The 23,489-nt window shown below is 42.3% G+C and overlaps 3 protein-coding genes across 3 annotated transcripts; 1 reads left to right on the top strand and 2 right to left on the bottom strand.

The window, feature by feature from the left end:
- Positions 1-2,257: 2,257 nt before the first annotated feature.
- cyp27a1.1 (cytochrome P450, family 27, subfamily A, polypeptide 1.1) lies at positions 2,258-9,193 on the bottom strand. Its single transcript, XM_030080344.1, has 9 exons — positions 8,954-9,193; positions 7,945-8,126; positions 6,710-6,909; positions 6,245-6,442; positions 5,282-5,445; positions 4,857-5,023; positions 4,378-4,459; positions 3,918-4,118; positions 2,258-2,929 (listed from the first exon to the last, which is right to left on the bottom strand). The coding sequence occupies exons 1-9, from the start codon at positions 9,191-9,193 to the stop codon at positions 2,798-2,800; spliced, it is 1,566 nt and encodes a 521-aa protein (XP_029936204.1). The 3' UTR covers positions 2,258-2,797.
- Positions 9,194-10,116: 923 nt separating this feature from the next.
- Positions 10,117-14,917, bottom strand: bcs1l (BC1 (ubiquinol-cytochrome c reductase) synthesis-like). The gene is made up of 7 exons (XM_030080345.1): positions 14,164-14,917; positions 13,927-14,066; positions 12,917-13,111; positions 12,636-12,699; positions 11,899-12,071; positions 10,723-10,840; positions 10,117-10,521 (listed from the first exon to the last, which is right to left on the bottom strand). Exons 1-7 carry the CDS (start codon positions 14,481-14,483, stop codon positions 10,269-10,271), a joined length of 1,263 nt encoding a protein of 420 aa, XP_029936205.1. The 5' UTR covers positions 14,484-14,917; the 3' UTR covers positions 10,117-10,268.
- On the top strand, positions 14,916-23,430 carry znf142 (zinc finger protein 142). The gene is made up of 8 exons (XM_030080341.1): positions 14,916-15,193; positions 15,598-16,086; positions 16,303-16,533; positions 17,088-17,912; positions 18,059-18,236; positions 18,494-21,443; positions 21,944-22,049; positions 22,211-23,430. Exons 2-8 carry the CDS (start codon positions 15,603-15,605, stop codon positions 22,747-22,749), a joined length of 5,313 nt encoding a protein of 1,770 aa, XP_029936201.1. The 5' UTR covers positions 14,916-15,193; positions 15,598-15,602; the 3' UTR covers positions 22,750-23,430.
- The last annotated feature ends 59 nt before the right edge of the window (positions 23,431-23,489 follow it).

Genomic DNA, 23,489 nt, shown 5'->3' with positions numbered 1-23,489 from the left:
GTGAATGCCAAAATTACTACACTGCACTATATTATACAAATTGACAACATGCTGTTGTTCTTAAGACCTCTGACATTTTGTCTTAGCTATAAAAGGAGCAGGAATCTGGTGAAAGTTAATTTAATTTGAATTAGTTCAAGAGGTGAAGTCCCTTATTAAAGTTTAACATCGTTAAACTTAAAAAAAAATGTGCATGGTTTCCAACCATCCATTTTTCTCTTGGTCAATTGAACTGAAATTTGCTTGGCTTCGAATGTTACAAGAAGCACATGAGTGATGTGTTATATGTAATGTGAACATATAAGTAAGTGTATACATATGTATGTAAAACACAATCTGTATACATCATCTCTGATAATGCACAAGTTGCTAACAAATTCAATTATTTCTTCATTTGCCACACACTTTCCTCATATCACTACTATGAGTGTTATAGCTTCTGATGAAGATGATGCCAACTCATATGAGATTAGGGAAGTTGACCAAACAGTTGTTCTGAAAGGTTTTAACAATTAATACACTACTTTTTCAGAGTACATATACGAATTAGATACTGCATTCCTAAAAAAAAAAAAAAAAATACAACAGCATTCTGGTCCAGCTCCTCACACACTAATGTTTCCATCAAAACCGGGCAGGTTTTCCTTGCAAATGGAAAATGTTTTGGTAATGCCTTGTTTAAAATCCAGGGACACTATAGAGGCCAACTACAGACTCATCAGTTTTCTTCCAGTCCTGTCTGAAGTGCTGGGGAAGGTTGTCTCAGAACAACGGCTACATTACTTGGGGACAAACCATCACCTGCATCCTCAGCAGTTCAGTTTCAGACAGATCCATTGTTTACTATTAGAAAACAGTCACTTGCAAAGGAAACGCAGCGGATGCAGTGTTCCTGGATTTTAAAAAGGCATTTGATACCGTAAATCACAACATCTTAATTTCAAAACTCGTAATGTTCAATTCCTCCAAATGGTGACTGTCAGGGGTTGATTCATATTTAAAGAGACATGAACGGTGCACTGTGATCAATAACATCAAGTATGCTTTTTACAAAATTGAAAGAGGAACCCCTCAGGGACCTGTCTTGGGTCTCAATCTTTTTCAGTTTGTATATTAATGATTTGCCAGAAATATGCCCTGGTATAGGTCTCCAGTGTGATGCTGTTGCAGATAAGCTAACAGAAATTTTAGAAAAAGTATCAGCTTGGCTTGATGCCTCCTGTTTGACACTAAACACCAAGAAAACTAAGTCTATCCGTTGTTCCATTAAAACGCTGCCTGCAACAGAATTACTGAATGTTGGAATTAAAAGTGTGACAAGTAACAAAGGTATTTAGGGATCATTTCAGATTCTCAGCTAAAGTTTGAAGTCATGCTGAAAAGATTTGTGAAGAGATTAAGAGAGATTAAGGCTAACTTTAGCTGTTTTAAGATGATAAGAAATTGCTTTACATCTGGTTGTGCCTCGCTGTGTCTAAATTCAATGATATTCTCACATTTGTCCTGTGGGTTAGCCTCCGGGTCTCAGGTCAACCAGTCAGTAATCAAATCCAGTGTCTCTTTACAATTGGGCTTTGAAAATCTTGAACAAAAAACAAATAAGGTACCATCGCTGTCACATTTTAAGTAAATACAAGATTCTAGGATTTGTAAACTTTATTGATTTTCATTATGTAAAGCTTGTTTAAATGGACTTGCTCCTCAGCCTTTATGCAAATACATCAAGAGACGGCAGAGCTGCTGCAGATCCACCAGAGCAGCTTCACGTTGCAACTGCAGAGTTCCATTCGGCAAAACATCTTTGGCTCAGACAGCTTTATTGTGAAGGGAGCAAAGTCCTGATCTCTTGAAATTTGCTGCAGACCTCACCACCTTTATGAGAGCTACCAAATCCTGATTGATTCAACTACAAACCTGTATTCATTTTTTTTCTGTTCACAACTATGTCTTTTTCTAATTTTCTGTAGCTATGATAGCACACTAAATGTATTTTTTTGTATTTTGCTGTACTCAGTTTACCTTATATTCTTCTTCTTATTATTATTTTTTAACCCACTGTTTTAATCTCTTATTGTCACAACAGCTCTTCTAGAGACAGCATCCGCCATAAACACTGTGATACTTGTATCAGATATGTGCTTTCAGTGTGTCTATGTACACTGTATCATAAAATAAAAAACAAATCATCAAATAAATTATCAATAAATAAATAATCTAAATGTATATATAATTTATAAGTGATATAGATGGAGTTGAGTGCCTATGGAAAGACTTTTATTCCGAAGTGAGATTTGAGGGGGAAGAAATGAAGCATTGTCTCACAAAATTACTAACAGTGCAAGAATTTTTTTTACTTTTAAAGGTCTGTGTGAGGTGTTTGGTTAACAGGATTTCAGTAGTTTCACAGACTTGATCCTCTGTGCCTTAGCTCATTCTAAAATGAAAACCCAGTCATTCCCCTCTCACCATCACGTCAGAACAAAAAAAAAAAAAAAACTGCACTGGAGTTTGTTTCACAATTAGTCAACACAGTTCCATCGAAACTATTCCTTTACAATATTGAATGGCATTTAACCTCAGATGGTGTTCATCATCATCATGATTATTTTTAGATAGATATATGCGCTGTGGGTGTGAACTTCATGCGCAGATGATACACACACATGCATATTGTGTTACAGCAAAGATTTAACTCCCACTGCCTCTGTCTCACTCTTTCAGCCCCTCGTACACACAAATGTAGAAAAATAGCTTTTTATGTGCAACATTTGCATTGAGACAAATCTAGAAAAACGAATCAGGTGGCAGTGGTATGTCCTCTGTCCAGGAAGTGAAGGTTTACTTGTCGGTCTGCTACTAGAACAGTACGATTGAGGCATTTCACCTCTCCTATTGTGGGGTCTGGCTTGATTTCAAACAGCCTGATTATCTGGAAGGCAAGGGAAAGAGAGGCTTTGAGTTACTGAAATTATTGTATCATAGGCCGGTGCTATAAAGCAGTGATACACCAGGCAACTTTTTTCTGTGTGGCTCCTTGCTGCTTGAAAATCCTTAAGTTTATTTTTGGCCATGTGGCTCACTTGGTTGCTTATTACTGGCAGAGCTGGTTCTTTACTTTTCCACCCAAAATTGCCTAGTGCATCACAGAAACTAACACTGGCACTAGCACTAACCAGCTGCAATAGACATGCATTAGGTACTGAAGTGCTGGAAAAGCAATTATGCAAGTGTTTAGAGTTACAGTGCCCATTTTTTTTAAAAGAGCAGTTCACCCAAAATTACACAAAAGAAAAAAAAAAAAAGATATTTTTCCATTTACCCCATTTCTCTCCAGAGTGTGTGATTCAGCAAGTCTGCTGCAACCTTCTCTGTCTCCTGGCATGCAAATACAGTGGGTACTGAATGGGTATTTTTTTGTGGAGCACAAACCGATAAAAAAATCAGCCCCCACTAAGTACAAAATAGAGGTGAATTTTGCCGATGATCTTCAGCATGAAGTAGATCCCAGTAAAACAGAAGGTAGGTAGTCACAAAAAATAACTTACTGTATTGGGGGCGAGGGAGGAACCCTTACCAATTCACGCAGAAATTATCTTGATGGATAGATTGCACTGGGATAAGTGGGAAAATTCTTTAATTTGTTTTTTGGGTGAAGTGTTCTTTTAACAGAAATGAGTTTACTTCTACACAATGCTGTTGACTTTGTGTGTCACAAACCTCTTAAAGATATCTCAGTGAATAAAACAAGAATGACAGTGTTTGCGCTACCTGGCAGTTATTTTTATTTCTTGACAGGGAGGCACCTGCTTGGTAAGCCCCACATCCAAGGTTTCAAAACAGGTACTCACCATGGCTTAAAAGAACAGCAATTTACCTCATTAGAAAATGGTCAAAGATTTTCACCACTTGTCACTCACCCGAGACAGAGACAGATACATCTCGAGCTCCGCAATCCGGCGACCAACACAGCCTCTAACCCCAAACCCAAATGGGATGGAGCCAAAGGGGTTTGGCCTCTCCCGGCCATCACGGAGCCATCTCTCTGGCTTAAACTTCCATGGTTCTGGGAATGTTTTCTCATCATGACTGATGGCATAGTGACAAAGCGTGAAAACAGTCTGCAGAGGCAAGAGACAGCAACCAAGAGCTGAAATGCAGAAATCCTGAACTACTATGAAACCCTATCCTTATAAGTTGGTTTTGTCCCTGGTCTAATTAATTTTACAGATCTTTTTGTACATTTCTTAAGAAAAGTGCCACACCTATTACCATGATCACTACTATAATTATTAGCTTTAGAGATTTGACTTAATAATGTATTTTCTGTCTCCGGTAAAATGTACATCTGCGCTATAATGCACAAAAAGGCAGACACACCTTCTTTGGAAAATGATATCCACCAATAACAACATCCTTTTCTGTAATGATCCTTGCATTCATAGGAACAACGGGGTACATCCTGCAAAACAGGAAAAACAGAGTATAATCTTATCAGTTTAGTTTAGTTGTCTAAGAGAGATAAGTAACCCCGAGGATAATGTGCAAAATTAGATAAAGAAGCACAATGCAAAAACAAAACAAAACAAAAGCAAGGAAACTATAGGTGGTAAAAAAGTAAAAACAAATAGTTATCAGATAATTTCTTACTAACTTTTAACCACCTCTCCACAGCACCCACCACATCAACTGACAGTAACAAATGCAATTTGGTGGACACTCTAATGAATTACATCCTCCAGGCTCATGAGTGCAGACATTTGAGATGTGAACCCTGGCCATGTAGCATCATGCTGAAACGTTGAGCCACACAGGACCGAGACCACAAAGTCACAGCAGTTGTCTTTCAACAGTCTCACCTCAGAGCTTCCTTGATGACAGCCTTTAGATACGGCATCTGCATGACCTCTTGAGCGGAGGGGATTTGGTCAGCTGGCACACATCTGGACACTTCTTTATAAAGAGTGTCTTGTGCTTCAGGGTACCTGGACAGCAAGTACATCGCCCACATCAGGGTATTGGATGTCTTGAGAACAAAAAAAAGTCAGCGATTAGATAGACAGATAGATTCACACACACACATATACATATAGTGTACATACATAGGCTGTAGAAAAAGACCAGCGCATATCTTTACAGATTTACACAAAACCTTGGGTTAATAAACCTGGAATGGCAGGAGAAAAAGGTCATGTGGGCGGGAAAGTGGCCTTGTGGTTAGAGTAACTGTCTTTCACACTTTCTTTCAAGCAGAACAAACATTTCAATTTCCATTCACATTTACCGTGTCCACTCCTGCTAATAAAAGCTCAGCAATGCTGCCATACACCTCCTTACTGGTCATCTGAGTGTTTGAGAGGAGATATGTCAGGTATTCGCCCTCCACTTCCTGGTTCTTGTCCACGCGCTGCTGGATGGCCTCCATCTTCTTGTCAATCAGCTTCCCAGCTTTAAGGATTGAGGAAATGGAGGTTTGTTTAAGTATCCACCATTTGAGTAAGTCATCAAATGCATCAAATTGTGTACTCTTACTTTGTGATACCTCATCTTACAAAGTAATATTATAAATGTGTTATTATAAATGTGTGTTTTATGCTTCCTTGTTATATTACCATTCTAAAATCTTGTGCTATTTCTGCCACTACTTCTGGAGCCATAAGTGCATGTCTTCTCATGTTTTAAAGTTTCATTACGGGAAACTGAAGATTGATTGCAATAAGGACTGTTTGGATGCAACTGCCCAAAAAACATGGAATAAGCACAGTAATTCATCAGTGAGTCACACTGATGATGAGAACCATGTAGTCTCAACCATCAAATTTTGCACTTATTCCACACTGCTTATCCGTTGAGTCCAAATGGTCCTCGTGTCAGTCGACTTTGCTGTTTTGTAGAGTGATGGTTATTGTGATTTTTATAATACATTTTGCTTTTACAGCACTTTGTAACTTTGCTAACCACTGTGCTGCTGTATATAATTATTATTACTGGTAGTTCAAGCAGGAATATCACATTGGGGGTAATATTAGCACTGGTAGTAGTAGTAATAGTAATGAATGTGACAATGTGATGGTAATAGAGAGGGCTGATGAAAGCAGTCATATTGTTGATGTATGCTCAGCTGAAATGATTTGTGATTTCTTGAAACAGTTATTGTAAATGCTTCATCTCATTACTGCAATTGTTAAAATATGACATATTTCATGTCTCAGCAGAAATATTTGTCATCCCAGTCTATGAAACTCACCAAATTTGAAGATGCCCTCCCAGCCTGCAATATAGCGCCCCCAGTAGGGCAGGAGGTTGCGGGTCCACTTGGGCATCACCATCACAGCCATGCTGTTGGAGAACATCTGGGCTATGGAGTCGATGAAGTCCTGCGTCCCTGCAGGGATCTCCTTTTCCAGACAGCCAATCCTTGACTCAAACAAGATGGAGGAGATTCCTGAGCAACAGAGGTTAACGTCTATGATGAGGTGGACCTTTGGGGGATTGGATTTACAAAAAAGCTATTTGTCTGAGCAAAAATGTACAACTAGATTTCTGGCATATAATCATAGCAGTGAAATGGTCTGCACTTTAAAAATAAAGTTCAACTTTCATCATTTCCGTCCATGTAATTCCTTTTTCAATTTTGCCTATTTCCATTTCTTGCCCATTCTTATCAATCTGCAGATCCAATTTCCATTTCATTCCGATATTTTGCACATACCCTCAAGGGAGAATCGATACAACTCATTGGACACGTTGGTGACCAAATCTCCTGTAGGACTGTTTTGGCGTAGATAGTAGATCCTCTTGAGCAGGTCTGTAACCACCTCGTTGATCACACCCCCGTACTGGACAGAGTCTTTGGGATGCAGCATGCGCTTGTTCAGCATGGCTCTCAGGTTGTACCACCTTTCGCCCTCCCTGGGAACAAACAGTACTTACCTGATTTACAATGACGGAGCACGACACAAAAAAATTTGGCAAGCTTCAAGTTTCCTAACATGTGACCTAAGATTCCTTCTCCCATGGCTTTGTGACTTGAATCGTAAAACCGATCACCACTGCATGAATACATAACTAGGGTGTGGATGAGCATTCATTACAAAAAAAAAAAAAAAAAAAAAAAACAGAGATGAGAGGGTTATGCACTGTAATTAATGTTTGAGACAAAAAGATCAGATGTGATATAGCCAGATACTGACCAACCACAGAAATACAGGGTAGTTCCATCCACAAAAATGAAGAGATGCTGACACCACTTTTGATACTGTTTGATTATGGACAGGAGTGTCTCTGCAGTAATAAATCTTGGATACAGAGTTGAGCTAAAAACAAATGTTATATTGCGGTCTTGCCATGACCAAGTCCCATTCACAGAAATCACCCTCTGCTAAATAAAAGCAAGATGTGTATACAATGTTTAGATTTTCTTTAACTTCAATCCAACTCTACGAGTGTGCATAGGAAAGTTCAGAGTATCAATCAGAGTAATCAATCTTTTTTGAGTTTTCTGGGTTTTTGCTTTAACCTGACCCTGTGAGAACGATTATATTTTAAGGTGTATTTTAAGGTGTATATATTTATATATATATATATATATATATATATATATACATATATTCTAGGTGGGTCACAGCATGGAGCAAAGGCATTACCAGAGCAGTCAGCTCTACTGGTAAAGGTGCAGTGGGGGTTCAGAGTTCAAACAGTAAAGTTTTTAGACCCTCCAGTCTCGCAACTAAGTTACCTATCTAGCACCTTTATTTGTCACCATCTGTTCCGCTCACATAGCTGGACTTTGCCCTGGAAAGCCACTGAGGATTACGAGTTTCATAAGTCTAACAGCAGTTGCAGTGCGGTTAGTGCGGTTAGTGCGGTTAGTGCGGAGCAACGGAAATGTGGTGCGGCTTTGAAGCCCATCAGATCACATCAGATCTGTCTGATGGGCTGTCTTACTCTGTGAACGGTCCGTAGCCGAGTCCCTTCATATCACGATACTCCGTCCACAGGGACATGTCTCCTCGGCTGGGGAACTTCTCATCCTTCCTCAGGATCTCCTCCAGCAGCTTCACACTGTTCAGCGACACTGATTTAAGTCCTCCTCTGTATATGGGCCCATATAGCTGCTTCTCATAAACCTGATGGGAGGCAGAGAGAGAATGTGAACGGGAGGAGCAGAGAAACCTGACTGCAAACTATCTTGGAATCCAACCAGTAACTTTAGATCCACACAGGCATCTGCATCATCAAGGCCAGAAGCTGTTAAGGTTCAAATGATTATGATGATCAAACACTAATACTGATGTAGTATTATTGTGTAGTGTTTTGTATTGTGCTGTATCACAGTATTTTTTTCTTTACGATACAATAAATGAAAATAGAAGACAAGTTTCAGTCATGGCAACTTGCACTATATAGCATCTACTTGGCAAGGAAATCATAAGGACTTCCAACAAATTATTTCTGTGGTCTAATTATAAATGTAAGTATAATGTAAACTACAGTCATCCCTAAGACCTGCAAGTGTTTTTTTTTTTTTTTTTTTTTTAAATCACCAAACAGCTTACAGAACATGTACAAACAGGGCTGAATTCCCCTGGGTGTTCCCTACCCAACCTGTTTGGGTCATGTAAACAGGGTAAATAATCCCTTCCTTTGTGACTGTCCGCTGAGACTCGCTGTTATCTGGAGGTTGCTATGGTAAGCAAGGTAATTCAACCAGCCTGGCATTTTCTTTTCCATTATGCATCATCACAGTCTTTGCAGGGGGGCAACTATACTCAGTCAAAATATAGGCTACATCTAGAATGAATCATCAATATTTCAACTCAGTAAGCACAGACAGTGTAACAGGAGATCTCTTTAACACAGCACAAAAGAATGAACAAAATCCTGGAATGCCACGCACTCCAGGATTTTGTAACTCAGTGTCATGTAGGGAGCAGTATGCTGCAGCCCGGTGTACCTGTAGCTCATGCAGACGGTTGTAGTATCCCTGAAACACCATTCTGTACAGCAGCTCCAGGAAGGAGACGTGTGGGAGGTCCTCAGCTGTTCGAGGTTTGTCCTGGGAGACGGACAGGGCCACCGAGGGGGAAGAGGTCCCTCCCGCCCCTCTGGTCCAGACAAGAGCCGCGGCACGAGGGCATGGCAGCAGCCAGCGGCCACTCCTTTGCACCGCACTCTGGGCCAGCCGTGCGGCCATGTTGGGGGCAGCAGGACGAATGTCAACAACACAAGGCTCCCGTTACATCCCCGAGAATGGCTGGGTGGGGAGGGGCCACATCTTGCAGAGAGTTTAACCCTTCCAACCCAGCTGTAGAAGACCTGCCAGGGTAAGGCTCCTTAAAGGGCCATTCCACCCATACAACTGTGATGCATCTGATATCCTTATTCCTACAATAATTCATCCCTTCTGATATATGTTCACCATGGTCTTTTTTTGCAAATGTACAGAAATGCCTGGATTTTAATTGATATAAAACATTTATTAAATATGCATAATAAATATAAAAAGAGTAAATAGAGTAAACATTTTCATAAAATATCGCTCACTGAAACATGGTTTCATTTCTTTATCTGTATCATTTGATTGGGCTGCTAATCAACAGAAGGATTCAGTGTTCTTGAATCAAATCATTAAGTGGCAAGTTAAAAGTTGCTTGTCTTAATTGTCAAAACTCAAAGGTTCAGGTATAATCAGATATTTTATCAGTAGCAAGTTATAACAAGGACATTTAAATGAAGTAACAACACAGAAAATCCTATTCATGGTTCAGAACTGTTGAATTTTTAAATTGAATGGTATTGTTGTATTTTATTTAGTTGATCTAATCCTCTATAAAAGATTAAAGCTTCAAGTTACATATCCAGTATATCTGAGACAAAACATATGTGCATGAGAAAATGTAACATCGCTGGCTTTTCATGGATATTATGTCATTCTCTTTCAAGGGCACTTTGTAAAGTTTACTTTTCCTATGAATAGAAATATGTTATGTAATGTGTGTGTGTGTGTGTGTGTGTGCGTGTGTGTGTGTGCATTACACAATCTGTCACTGCTAGCTGGCTTGTTTCTGTACCTTAAGGTCAGCACTGCCTTGCACATGATTCACAACATGATTCATGTTTTCACACAAACGTATTTATTTGTTATCAGTGCATTTCTGCTTCATCAATACTAAAGCAACCATTGGACCATTGGAAATGTGAAAATTTTACTTATGTTTCTTCCTCATGTGGCTCTCTTTTGTTGATCTTCCTCCAAACTTTAAATCCTCTCACTCTTTCATTTTGGCAATATTGTCTATAGCGCCTGCAGGATCCGCCTTGTACAGCATGAAATGTCCTTGGACTTGGGCAGCGCTGATGTCAGGGTGGACGATCAACACACACTCGGCAAAACGATCGGCCTCGGACACGGGCTCGGCCGGGTAGAACCGCCGGAACATTTGGGTGAGCTGCCAGTGGGTGCAGTGGCCAACGTACTGCTTCAGATCCACGCGGCCCGGTCTGATCAGCGCTGCGTCCAGCCTGTGGACACAGATTGAAATTACATCAACAGCTTATCTCGCCAAGACTTTTTAGATTATGCAAAGGCACAACGGTGGTTCCATGAGCAAACCTCTGTTGATATAAGGAGTAACATCTTTACGTAGCTATTACAAATACCGTGTATTAGTGGTTATATTAACTTTTTTTTTTTAATATTTTCAAATTTTATCCCAAAAATACCTGTCAATGAAGTTGGTGGTCATAAAGACAATTCTGGCTTCAGATGAGGCCACTCCATCCAGAGCATTGAGCAGCCCACTGAAGGTCAGCCTTCCCATTCCCTGGAACGCCAGAGGGTCTGGTGGGGGACACACAGAAAGCTGAGTGACGTGAACACAACACATATGTGTAATCACATATGTGATTACACATATGTGAATTTCCACTTCATCATAAACCACAATGGTCCATATATGACTAAAAATGTTCTGTAATTTGACCATAACTCTAAGTCTAAGTAAAAACATGCAACACATCTAGTTTGCCACAAGGGTGAGTATAACTTTGAGAGATGTTTTGAGGGGCCACAAAGTGTTTCAAAACTGCTTCACAAAAAAAACACAAAAAAGCATCTGAAAATCTGACATATCTTTTGCGAGCACAGCCCCTAACCTGAAAACCTGCAGCTGCAGCTCAGCTGGGACGTTCTCAGCGCTCATGGAGACAGATCAGCGAACAGCAGACATGCACGACATACAGCCTGGGGCTAGATGCAGCCTGTCGATCACTAATGCCCAAGGAATTGCTTTTCAAAATAAAAAAAAAACTTCAAAATAAAAGTCCAATTTTGGGGTACACTAATGTGTGTGAAATACATAAACGAGTGTTATGGCCTCCAACTGTGGAGGCCAAATTAAAATTCTGTCTTCAGTTGTTCATGCAAAATGTTATTTGGAATAACAATCAACAATTCCTTCATGATTAAATAGTATTTACTGGTTTTTGTCATGGGCATAATACTGGTCATTTGGTTGTGATAAGTCCAAGAACTCACTGTATGATATAGTGCACTGTTCTCCGTAGAGCTTCTTCCGCTCCCCATCAATATTAAAAAACACTAAAAGTAAATATTCTTTTAAAAAGTTACTAAAACAAAAATGATGGCAGTGTCATCACTGTTTTCATTTTAAGTTACTATTTTTGTTTCATATGTAGTATGTACTGATCTTTACAATTAGCGTGTGATTTTAATTACTGTTTTTTTTTTCCCCACTGTTGCTGTTTTTGTGTGGACCCCAAGAGGATTAATGACTACTTTCTGGAAGCTAATGGGGATCCACACAATTATAGAATAAAGGTCCTTCTTTTTTATAGGATCTACTGTCTTGACACCCCGGGTCCCGCTCTGCCACCTACTCTCTGTGGGGAGCAGCTCTCGGCTCACAAAGGCTGCATCTACGTCCTCCAGCAGGATGATGCTCTGCTGCGGCGCCACGCTCAGCAGGTGGTTCAGACGGTCGTCTGAAAGGGTTCGGTCGCTCAGACTCATCAGGCAGATGCTGTAGCCCAGCTCGCCTGCCAGCGCCGTGCTGAAACACAAAGATGCCACAAAGATGCTTTTTAAAACCTTTTTAAGACAGATTGTAACTGAATTTAAGCCTTTTGTTTTTGGATAAATAATCTTTTTTTTTTTTTATACAAATCAGCATTTCAGGTAAAGGTAAATCCTATGTTTGTGACTGAATGTAGAGGTAATTTTTTAGATGGGAATACAGTCGTTATTAATGAAATTAATATCTATGTTGTATTGTAAGTGTCCTTTAGGTAGTGTTGCAATAAATCTACCCAACACTTTTTTTCCACAGAACTTCAAAGATAAGGATGACAGGTAAGTATGATGTGAGTGAGTGAGGAAGGACATAGCAATACATGGATACGTAGAATTTGATTTTTTTATGTTGAAATTAAGCTCTTACAAATTCAAATTTAAGACTATATTATACCTTTTAAGGCCTGATACTTGAAAAGTTGTCTTAAAGGCATTTTAAGACTTCTTAAGGATCTGTAAACACCCTGTATGAGTACAGATGGGCTTTATGAATATTTTACATGACTTCTGGTCCATCTTTGTGTCACTCAGCTGTCACACTCACATGAAGCTGCTCTTCCCACAGCCTGGCGGTCCGTACAGCAGATAGCCTCTTCTGTAGGGGATTCCTGTGTGGAAAACCAGCACAACCACTGTCAACCAGTAACCATCTACTTCTAATAAGTTTGAATTGTAGGCTTTATACTGTGCAGTAATTTGTAATAAATAGAACTTAGCAGGGTAAATGATAACAAACATGAATATAAAACAGAGTTACAGAACAGTGCAACATTCAAGTGTAACTTCCACTGACAGTGAATGAAAGCAGCCGCCCTGATACTCCACCTCGGTCTGTGTACCACTTGGGGTTTCCGATGAACTCCTTCACGTCGTCTACAATCCTTTCGGCTACACCCACATCCAGCACCACTGAACTGAGGGGCCTGCGTCGCCGTGGAAACCCGAAAGGTCTCCACTCTGCACCCATGGCAGTGTACATCACTGTTCGGCCCTCCTCCTGCTTCAGGGCCATTTCTCTTGCTGGAAAACATAACAGATGGTTCAGTCATGGCTCAGTGGTAAAGTAACAGGGTAAAGAAAATTACATTTTTTAAAAAATTACATTTTTTAAAATTACTGATTTAGTAATTTAAAGTAAAGATATTGGTATCCTATGAAACTAGATGACCTCAGCAAAACCTTTGATGCAAAGCATGTCATGCTAGGTTGTGCCAAAGTTAGGCTACATTTGGACAAGGGAAAAACTGGCATTCTCAAAGATGTCCCTTGACCTCTGACCTCCAGATCTCTGAATGAAAATGGGTTCTCTGGGCAGCCTCCCCCTTACAGACATGCCCACCTCATGCTAATCCCACGCAGTTTGGGCCACAAACCCTGCAGTCCACATGTGTTCTTGTGGCCTGCTGTAAAATGGTGTGTTTGTGCAGACTGGAGCCTAGACAGTGTTGGAGTTGCATCAATTATGTTTGACTGGAAAGCTGAGACTCTTGTGGATTCAATGAGCCACATTTTATTCATGTGTGATGATGCTGGCCCCCACAGTAGGCATGTTATTGTAGTGAGACCTATTTTTAACTTGATGTCACTGTATAAAATAACCTATAGTGACCTTTAAGATAATCACAGCTCCATGAAACTTTACGACCACAAACTAGAGGATCATTCAGAAAACCAAAAATCTCAATAAACTGTAATATCAAATCAGCACCCAAGTATCATGACAGTATTGAATCGGGAGATAAGCATAAGTGAATGAGCGCACACAGCAGCCTACTGAATAGTGTTTAGGAACTATTCACTCTACAGAGAGCACCATAACAGTGCTGATGCAGTACCTTCTTGCAGGATATTGAAGAAGATTTGTCTGTCTCTGCCTAAAGCGGTGAAGGTGACGGACTCCCACGGTGTCCCCGTGTGCAGATCCACCATCTGCTTCTCTCTGGTCCTCTCCACTCTGATCCACTTCCTCTTATACCTGCACCACACACAGGATGATGACAAAGTAGCATTTAACACTGACACGAGTTCATCAGTTCACATCAAAAACACTAGATTTCGGGAAATCTTCTCACCAGATGATGTGGTTCCCAGGACTTGGGTGGAAGTCAAACTGTGTGTGAATCCTTCCACTCTCATGAGCCAAGTAGGAGGTCTGCACGCTCAGGTGCTGGGTGTGCCGGGCGTGCTTGGTGATCCAGCTCAGCAGCCAGTGGTAGCTCTTATCCCTGCTGGGGACCTCCAGGGTGATCATGTAGTGCCTGCGGAAGAAGATCATCCCCACCTGGGCTCCTTTCCTGGCCAGGGCCAACGCTGTCCCAACCCCTACCAGGCCAAATCCAGCCCCGAAGTAAGGGTTGTCCTTCAGCCCGCTCAGCAGGTCTGACAGAGTCATGGTGATGAGGTCTAGCTGCCAGCTGAACCCGAGCCTATGTAACTGTGATATCCCCTTGTATCAGCAACAACCTACAAATTAAAAGCATGCTCGTTTGTAGATGTGTCAGTCTGCTGATGTCTGTCATCAGCCTGGCAGTCTGTCTTTAACAGCTTAGGAAGAAGCTTGGAGAAATCAGAAATCAGCTAACTAGCAACAGCTGTCACACAGCCTACACACTGAAAAAGGCGCAGCATCTCTTCACTCCTCATGACATTTTTCCCCAAACGCTTTCCATTCAGACTTCCGTCGTTTCATGCGAATTTAAATATTACCAAAGTATCACTCAGCTGCAGTGTTTCCTATTGACAAGTGAAAACCCATGCTTGCATGTAGCGACCTCTACTACACTTCCGCGGTTAGTTACGTAAATATGAGTCCGACCGCTCGTCTCACTGGGAAGCTTTTGGTTCCTAGTTCCCACCAGTGCTTCATCAACATAATTTTTGCTTGCAAGCTCCTGCGCTAGCTTAGCTAAGTCAACAAGCCTGGTGCATCTTATTATGTGCGGCACTAACTGGACATTGCAGCGTTTGCCCAGACCCCCATAACGAGATTAAACAGCAGGAATTGGGATTATTTTTATTTTTATTTTTTTTTTAACCGTTTCACGTCCAAAAACCAGAAGAAGGTCACGGCGATGTTGCTCAAGTGACTCGAAACATAAGAAAGTAAGTGAAACCTAGCCACCATCATCCCTTATTAATAAAAATGAACGTTGGGAAGTTGCAGTTAGTCAGCTCAGGTAGTGATAACCCGGGAGTCAGCCACAGCACTGCACTGACTAGTCTTGATGTACTGGTTTTCAGATAGGAAGGATTGCGGAAGCCTGTGCAGTAGGTCGAGATTCTGTTTGCATCGCAGGCTAACGCTGGATTGGTGATCTGCTTCTGTGCCTACTGCTGACAACACTGAGTGTAACATGCAGGCTGTGTAACTGTGTGCACAATACAACGCTATTAAATGTTTTGGCAGCAAACGTGGACACACACTAGTGATGCTGATGTTTCCTGTGACGTCCTCCTCCATCTGCCACACTGTAACTCAAACTAGGCTTCATTGTTTCTCTCAACAGACACAATGGAGACAGCTCAAGCCCATCTGTGTGAGCAATGTGGGGAAAGCTTCTCAGACACAGCCAGGTTTGCCTCTCACTCTTGTTCCAGGAGGTTGACAGCATCCACCAGCGAAGCACCGCAGGGGAACTACAAGTGTTCTTCCTGCGGTGAGTTCTTCACTAAGCCAGGTGCTCTGAAACAGCACTTCAGGGTCCACGACGGAGAGCAGGAACCCAAAGGTCCATTCCCCTGCACCGAGCCCGGGTGCCGGTTCAGCAGCACCAATCGCCAGGAGTATCAAGCCCACTTGACGTCCACGCACAGTCTCACTCTTATTCCGTGCACCGTGCGGTCGTGCAAGGTGTCCTTCTGCACACGAGGTGAGATGGAGGGCCATCGGAGGAAGCACATGCCTTTCCGCTGCCTTCACTGCCAGTTTGTGAGCCATAATGCGCGACAGTTACATGACCACACTCTGGAGCACAGCAGTCCTCCTGAGCCTCAAGGTAAGCTGTGTCCCAGGAAGGAAAAGGTGTTATTTGACACAAGCTCACAAATGAACACCCATCTGTCCTTCCATTGAAACAGTGTATATTATGTTGTGTTTTATCGAGCAGCATTTAGTGAGAAAATACAGAGAGAGAGAGAGAGAAAGACCTCCACAGCTTTGTTACTGATCAAGAACAGATTTGACATTAAAATTCTTGCCCATTTATTTCTAGGGAATGAAATGGTGCTCACAACAACATGCGCTGATGGAAGCAACCAGTCCCTGGTCTCTGGAAGGACAAAAAGAAAACACAAACCCAACCCAGCATATGTGGCGTCATCACAAAACGGGACTGACGTCGAGCATGAGAGTGAAGGGCAGAATACTAAAAGAGCAAGAAAGGAAGTGGAAAAAGACCAACCCTCGGCAGGAGCAAACGACAGTGACTCACTGCCTTCCAAAGGTACAGTACGTGCACTCGTCTGTCTGATAGGTAAAACTGACCAAGAGTCATCCAGTTCATTTATTTGCAGATATAAAATAGTAAAGACAATATAAAAATGTGACCTTAATAAGTGAGGCTCTTCACTAGTTTTGCTTTGAAATGCCAGAATGCAGGGAAGAGATGCATCATCCCTCCAAGTTCCAGTCATTGGTTTTTCAGAAAGCAACAGTGAGGAATCAGTGGAAACTCATCCATAGTCTTACCCTCATTTCACTGGGGTGGAAAATCAAACAGCTGTAATAGGTGGCATCAAATTAGAAAACAGCAAAATGTGACAGCTTTTGTCCATTGCTTCCTCGGGTTCGTGCATTGAGTACAACATTGAGTACCCACATCATAATCATTATACATAATCATTATATAATGATTCATCTTTGGAAAAAAATGTTGAAACACAAAAAATGAAAACTGTGGTGGTTGGTCATGTGACCTGTATGTATAATGCTGGCTGCGCACGAGAAGTTGTGTTCACTGTTGGTTAAAAATGTGTTTCATGTGTTCTTCTCCTATAGATTACCTGGCAGAGGGTGCAGAGCACATATATCGCACCCACACCTGTCCCAAGTGCAGGCGCTGCTTCAAGATGCGCTCCCACCTGCAGGAGCACCTCCACTTGCATTTTCCCGATCCCAGTCTCCAGTGCAGCACCTGCAAGCGCTACTTTACTAGCAAGAGCAAGCTACGCATACATAAGCTCCGTGAGGCAGGTGAAAAAGTCCATCATTGCCACTTGTGTGACTATTCAGCCGTGGAGCGGAATGCAATCCGCCGCCACCTCGCCAGCAAGCACGCTGACGAGGCAGGGGGTGACGTTACCTCTCACGTCTATCCTTGCCCCACCTGTGGTCAAAGCTTTCGCCAAAGCAGGTCCCTTAAGGCTCACATGAAGACGCACAACATCCTCCTGGATCACCAGCCAGTGGCTTGTTTCCAGGAAGGCTGCTCTTTCCAGAGTTCTCTGCGCAAAGCACTACTGAGACACACTAGCAAAGTGCATGGGGTCAAGGCAGTACAGTGCCGTTATCATGCCTGCGGTGCTATTTTCCAAAGTGTCCAGGACATGGAGGATCACCATCGAATGCATCTCGCCTACCACTGTTCACAGTGTGATTTCTCGTGCTCCAATAAGACCGTCTTCCTCCAGCACCAGAGACAAGGCCACCCGGGGAGTGAGGAGCTTTGCTGTAACTTTTGCTCCTTTGTCACATTCAATCCCGTGGAGTTTGAGCAGCACATTGGACATTTGCATGCCAGTGAGAAGATCCATCGCTGTTCACAGTGCAGCTATGTAACCTCACACAAGCGTGGATTGACACGGCACATGTTGATGCATAGCGGTGAGGAAAGAATTGTTTTTCAGTTTCTGATGGTTTATTAGTGCTTTTCATCAGAGGCACCTTAGAGTAAGTCTGTGTATTTGATCTATGGGTAGTTAATGTGTAAACCTAATTGTCTCCTAATTTCTTTTTGTTTTCCTTGGAAGGTGAGAAGCCCCACAAGTGTAGCCTCTGTGACTTCAGGTGCCGAGATGAGTCTTACCTGTCAAAACATATGCTCACTCACTCAGATGACAGAAACTATATGTGCGCTGAATGTGGATACGTCACTAAATGGAAGCACTATCTGAATGTGCATATGCGGAAACATGCTGGGGACCTCAGGTCAGATGTCCCTTATGAAATTTTTGATTTTTGATTATTTATTGCTGACCATCAATGTATGTTTTAGTGAAAATCAATAAGACTGAAAGCTCAGTAATAAGTGTGAAAATTGTATGGAAGTGCACAGAAGTAAGTTTTTTTGTTTTTGTCTTTAAGTTTTGTTGTACCTCCACCACTGTGCTGAGATTTGGTTCAGGGCAGCAGCCGTCTTTATACACTGTTGTTCTAATGACCAAACTCCCTGTCTCCTTCTCCAGGTACCAGTGTGACCAGTGCTCTTACCGTTGTCACCGCATGGACCAGCTAAACAGCCACAAACTACGACATCAGGCTAAATCACTTATGTGTGAAATCTGTGCTTATGCCTGCAAGCGCAAATATGAGCTTCGCAATCACATGTTGGCCAAACATTCTGGAGAGGGGAAACAGCCGACTGTCTATCAGTGCAAATACTGCGCTTACACCACCTGCTACCGCCAGGCACTTCAAAACCATGAGAACTGCAAACATACAAAACTGAAAGAGTTTCGCTGTGCTCTCTGCTTCTATTCCTCTTTCAGCAGCATCAGCCTCTTTCTGCACAAGAGGAAAGCTCATGGGTACGTGCCTGGGGACAAAGCATGGTTAGAGAACTACGCTGCCAAGGAGAAGGAGAGGAACTCAATTGAATTCATGCAAGACTTCTATGAGAAGCCCTCAACAGCTCATGAGCAGTCTGAACATTCAGATGGAGGGTCTCCAGCATCACCCCAAAGAGAACAGTTTGATCACACTGAATCAGCAGACCAAGACACCAGCAAGGAACCTACAGCTGGTCTGCAAACCTTGGAATCAGCAAATATTTATGATGCTGTTCCTCCAGAGCTGGCTGATGAAAGTCTTGCAGAAAGTGCTCCATCTGCGAGGAGTCCTGAGGAATACTGTACTCTTGTTTTGACCACTCTATCAACCACTGAATATGAAACCCCTTCTATTCAAAATGAGGTGGAAAACAGGACAAACCTCACATCCACATTAAATTGTAAAGGATCTGACACCATACAAGAAAAAACAGATGTCTCTACAGCTATAAGTTCATCAGAGGAAGACGGTGCTCCTTTGGCAGATGGAGATGGTGAACAAAGTGATGTAGATGACTGCTCTGATCCAAATACAAGTCAATCAGTTGAGCCTGCAAACAGTTTCACTGAAACATCTAAGGTGGAGGATGCTGGTGGAATCGCCAGTTCATCTGATCCACTTGGGCAAAATCAGCTTTCAGAGTCTGAGATCCGCCTGAAAGCCATGAAGAAGCACGACAGGGACCAAGCAGAAGCTATGGTTTTAGAGGGACGGGTGCAAATGCTCGTGGTGCCGAGCGAAGATGTTTATCGCTGTGACAAGTGCTCTTATGTAACCCGCAAGGAGGCTGCTCTGAAGTACCACTGCCAGTCTTTGTGCCATGGTAGGCTGAAGGGGTACAAGTGCCAAGCCTGTGGGGCGCAGTTCAAACAGAGGCGAGGCCTTGATAGCCACCTCATGAAGAAGTGCCCAGCAGTTCAGCAAAAAACAAGAACATTTGTGGGCATACCCACTGCATGTATTGCAACAGAAGAGATGGATCAGGATGGATCCAAACAACCTGATAAAGGAACAGGTTCAGGTCAAACAGAGCTTCCACCTTTAGATAATAGGATTACCAAAGATTCAGAAGATCAGGAACTACAACAATTAGGGGAAACAAACTGCAAAGGTCATATTAATAAAGCTGCTTCCTCCAGTGAATCAGGAAGTCAGCAAAGCACGGCTACAACAAATAAGCATTTGAAAGTTAAACGTGTGAAAAAACAAACATTTTCTGGCCTCAGAAACAAATACAGAATTGTTTCACAGAAGAATACGACCCCTTACACTAAAAAGGATGGGAAATTCCAATGCAAGCTCTGCAATTTTTCATCAGTCAAGCTTGCAACAGTTGCTCGCCACTACTCAACCTGCAGAAAAACCTTTAAGAAAAAAGAGAATAAGATGCATTCAGCACTGGATGATGAAGCCAGTAATGAGTCTCTCAGAGGAGAGGGCGTGGTGAAGAACGGAAGGCTGGTGAAAGTTTCTGTGAAAGGTCAAATCTTCTCTTGTCCCAGCTGTGCGTTCAAGTGCAGTCAGAAAAGAGCATTAGACAGCCATGAAAAGCGAGGCTGCCTGAAGCCAGATGAAATTCAATGCCAAGTATGTTCGTTTGTAGCTAAATCTCAGATTTCACTGACTAATCATGTTTTGTCAGCCCATGACAAAAACAAGTCTGGTGTTGCCAAACCTAAACGTTTGCAGTGCGAACACTGTGATTTCACCTGTAAACAAGAGCGGTGCATGGTACATCATGTTGCACTGAAACACAAAGGTGCCAGACCCCACCGTTGCCGTTACTGCCCTTTCAGCACGACGCGGCGCTATCGTTTGGAAGAGCACGAGTCTCTGCACACTGGCATTGGCCGTCACAGCTGCAACAAGTGTAACAAGACCTTTGGGACTATGACCAAACTGCGTCAACACAAGACACGCATCCACGACAGACAACCTACACACTTCTGCTCACTCTGTGACTTCAGTGGCTACACGCTTGACGATATAAGGCGGCACAATCTCAGATGCCACACAGGGGAGTTGCAGCATGCTTGCACTCATTGTGAGGCTCGCTTCAGTTCAGATGTAGCACTTAGGAACCACTGTAAACGTGTGCACCAGCTCCAATCCTGTTTCTCCTGCCTGCAGTGCGACTTCATGTGTAGCAGTGAAGCCACACTGAAGAGCCACCAGCAGAGCAACCACCCTCAGCTAAAGTGTGCCACCTGCCAGGAGTCTTTTGAGACAAAAGAAAGCCTTGAGATACATCGGAGGACCCACTTGGCACATCAGTGCCAGCTGTGCTCCTTTGCCACTAAAACAAGACAGGTATTAGCTCAACATTTACTGAATGAGCACGAGGACGGATCCCCGGAGGACAAGCCTCTGAAGTGCAGCAACTGTCCGTTTACCTGCCGACATCAGCTTGTGTTAGAGCAGCATCTCCGCTATCATGGAGGCAAACGCCTTTACAAGTGCACAGACTGCAAGTACTCGACCCGGAACAAGCAGAAGATCACGTGGCACATTCGCATACATACTGGGGAGAAGCCCTACAGCTGTGAGCAGTGCAGTTACACCTGCACAGATCCCTCCAGGTTGAAGGTGAGCTCAATTTGTTTTAGGAGGAATTTATTGTGGTATCTACAGAATCTCAGAAAAAATCTTCAAAAACATATTGTTGATGGTCAGACAGCTCCACAATTAGACTCCAGCTTTTTCCTTCGCTGTTGAGTGATGAGTTCCTGATGAGTTCAGACACAGCCAGACAGTCGTTTTAGTCCACGGTTGTCTCCCATTACTTCCAACTGTCAGATGATTTATGAGCAGGAAGGTTATGGGGAACATTGAGCTTTGTTAGTGTTGGACATGCAATAGCAATATCCCCATTTACTTCACATTTGAGGATGTTTTTAAAGAAGAAAACACATGTCAAGTATCTAATCATTCAACATCACAAGGCTCAAATGTGACATAATGTGACCTCCAAATAGCAATGGAAAATGATAAATTACACATTTTTACACATTAATAATAATACCCTTTTTATCTTGCTATATTACTTACTATATTTCACCTTAATTACACTACTATTTTTACTGTAGTTTCACATGAGGGTTCACCAAGAGGAAAAGAAGTATCTGTGTCCGGAGTGTGGCTATAAATGCAAGTGGGCGACGCAGCTGAAGTACCACATGACTAAGCACACAGGTAACATCAATACCTAAAGGTTGATTATTGGTAATACCTTACGAATAGCAACTAGGCGTGAATTATTTTTATAGTTGATGCTCATGACGTATGAAGAATCTTTTATTTTATTGAAAGAACAAATACCCTGAATTATATACATTTCTTTCATCCTTCTGTAGGAGAGAAGCCATATGCCTGTGACAAGTGTGACTACCGCACCAACCGAGCGGACGCCCTCCGTGCCCACCGAGACACACAGCACTGCGACATGCGCTCTTACATCTGCGAGAAATGCGGCAAAGCCTTCAAAACGAGGTTTATACTGAAGACCCACCAGCGGCAACACAGCGACGATCGGCCGTACACGTGTGGTTTGTGCCACAAGGCCTTCCGGTGGCCGGCGGGGCTCAGACATCACTACCTCTCTCACACCAAGCAGCAGCCTTTCCGCTGCCGCCACTGTTCCTACAGAGCCAAGCAGAAGTTCCAGGTGGTGAAGCATTTGCAGAGACACCACCCAGGAGTGTCAGTCGAGCAGGGGGTGGTGAGGGACTCCGAGGCGGTCAGCCTGACCCTGAAGGAGGCTTTGCAGGGGACGCTGGACAAGAGGCCAGTGGAGGTGGAGCAGGAGGGGCAGGAACGAGCTCAGGGACAGGAAGAAGTCACAGAGGTACATGAAGCAGAAGACGAGCTAAACGCTAAGGAGAGTAAACACTAATGAGAGACCCAACAGGGATGCAGTGGTCAGCTCAGAGTGTACCATCACTGTTGGATGGAACTGAAAAGATTATTTATATTTCATGATTTGATTCAGATTGTCAAAATTTTAACTGGCAAGTGCATAAAACTGTCAACAAGAATTCAAGGACTGTAAAATGATATAGATTCTCTATCAGGACATTTTGTATTTAAGTAACAGGACTCCATCTTAAATCCACAAGCTGGAGCATGTGAGAGTATATCAATTATATATACATATACATTATATTCAAATAATAGATACAATAATCTCTGCTGCAATATTCAGATCCCATCATTCGTCAAAGTTAAGGTCCACCATACTCAAGTGTCATCAGTTTAAATAAAATGTTTATATAAAACAAAATGTGATGACATGGTCGTGCTTTTATCATGATTCCTTTAAATTATTTTTTTTAGAGGAATGATAATATTTCTCCAAATCAGTTAAATGAGCCACTAGTTTGGGCGCTCTTGATATTGTAGGTGCTCCTAAGTGTCTTAGAGAGTGAAATTGTGACAAAAGGTTTATGATAAGATAAGATATTCCTTTATTAGTCCCACAGTGGGGAAATTTCACCACCAATGGAAACACTGATGTGTGAGATGACAAAAACATTTATATTTGTATGTTTAATGTGTTAAAGAATGTGGATTAAAAATGTACTGTGTGTCATATTATCTGAAAAAAATAAGCATCAATATAAGATAAAAAATAAT

Source organism: Myripristis murdjan, chromosome 21, assembly GCF_902150065.1.
Source record: "Myripristis murdjan chromosome 21, fMyrMur1.1, whole genome shotgun sequence".
Lineage (NCBI taxonomy): Eukaryota > Metazoa > Chordata > Actinopteri > Holocentriformes > Holocentridae > Myripristis > Myripristis murdjan.
Note: the sequence above shows the minus strand (reverse complement) of the source record. Positions and strands in the feature narration are given on the sequence as shown.

Bases quoted from the DNA above. Each gene is read 5' to 3' on its own strand.
- cyp27a1.1 (XM_030080344.1), bottom strand. From the start codon at position 9,193: ATGGCCGCACGGCTGGCCCAGAGTGCGGTGCAAAGGAGTGGCCGCTGG. The intron at 8,127-8,953 runs GTACACCGGGCT...GCCTCCCATCAG, and splicing joins ACCGTCTGCATGAGCTACAG to GTTTATGAGAAGCAGCTATA. The intron at 6,910-7,944 runs GTAAGACAGCCC...GTTTGTTCCCAG, and splicing joins GGCTACGGACCGTTCACAGA to GGAGGGCGAAAGGTGGTACA.
- znf142 (XM_030080341.1), top strand. From the start codon at position 15,603: ATGGAGACAGCTCAAGCCCATCTGTGTGAGCAATGTGGGGAAAGCTTC. The intron at 17,913-18,058 runs GTGAGGAAAGAA...TTTCCTTGGAAG, and splicing joins GCACATGTTGATGCATAGCG to GTGAGAAGCCCCACAAGTGT. The intron at 22,050-22,210 runs GTAACATCAATA...ATCCTTCTGTAG, and splicing joins CCACATGACTAAGCACACAG to GAGAGAAGCCATATGCCTGT.
- bcs1l (XM_030080345.1), bottom strand. From the start codon at position 14,483: ATGACTCTGTCAGACCTGCTGAGCGGGCTGAAGGACAACCCTTACTTC. The intron at 13,112-13,926 runs GTACTGCATCAG...TATGTTTTCCAG, and splicing joins CTTCAATATCCTGCAAGAAG to CAAGAGAAATGGCCCTGAAG. The intron at 10,841-11,898 runs GTAGGTGGCAGA...GTCCCCCACCAG, and splicing joins AGAGCTGCTCCCCACAGAGA to ACCCTCTGGCGTTCCAGGGA.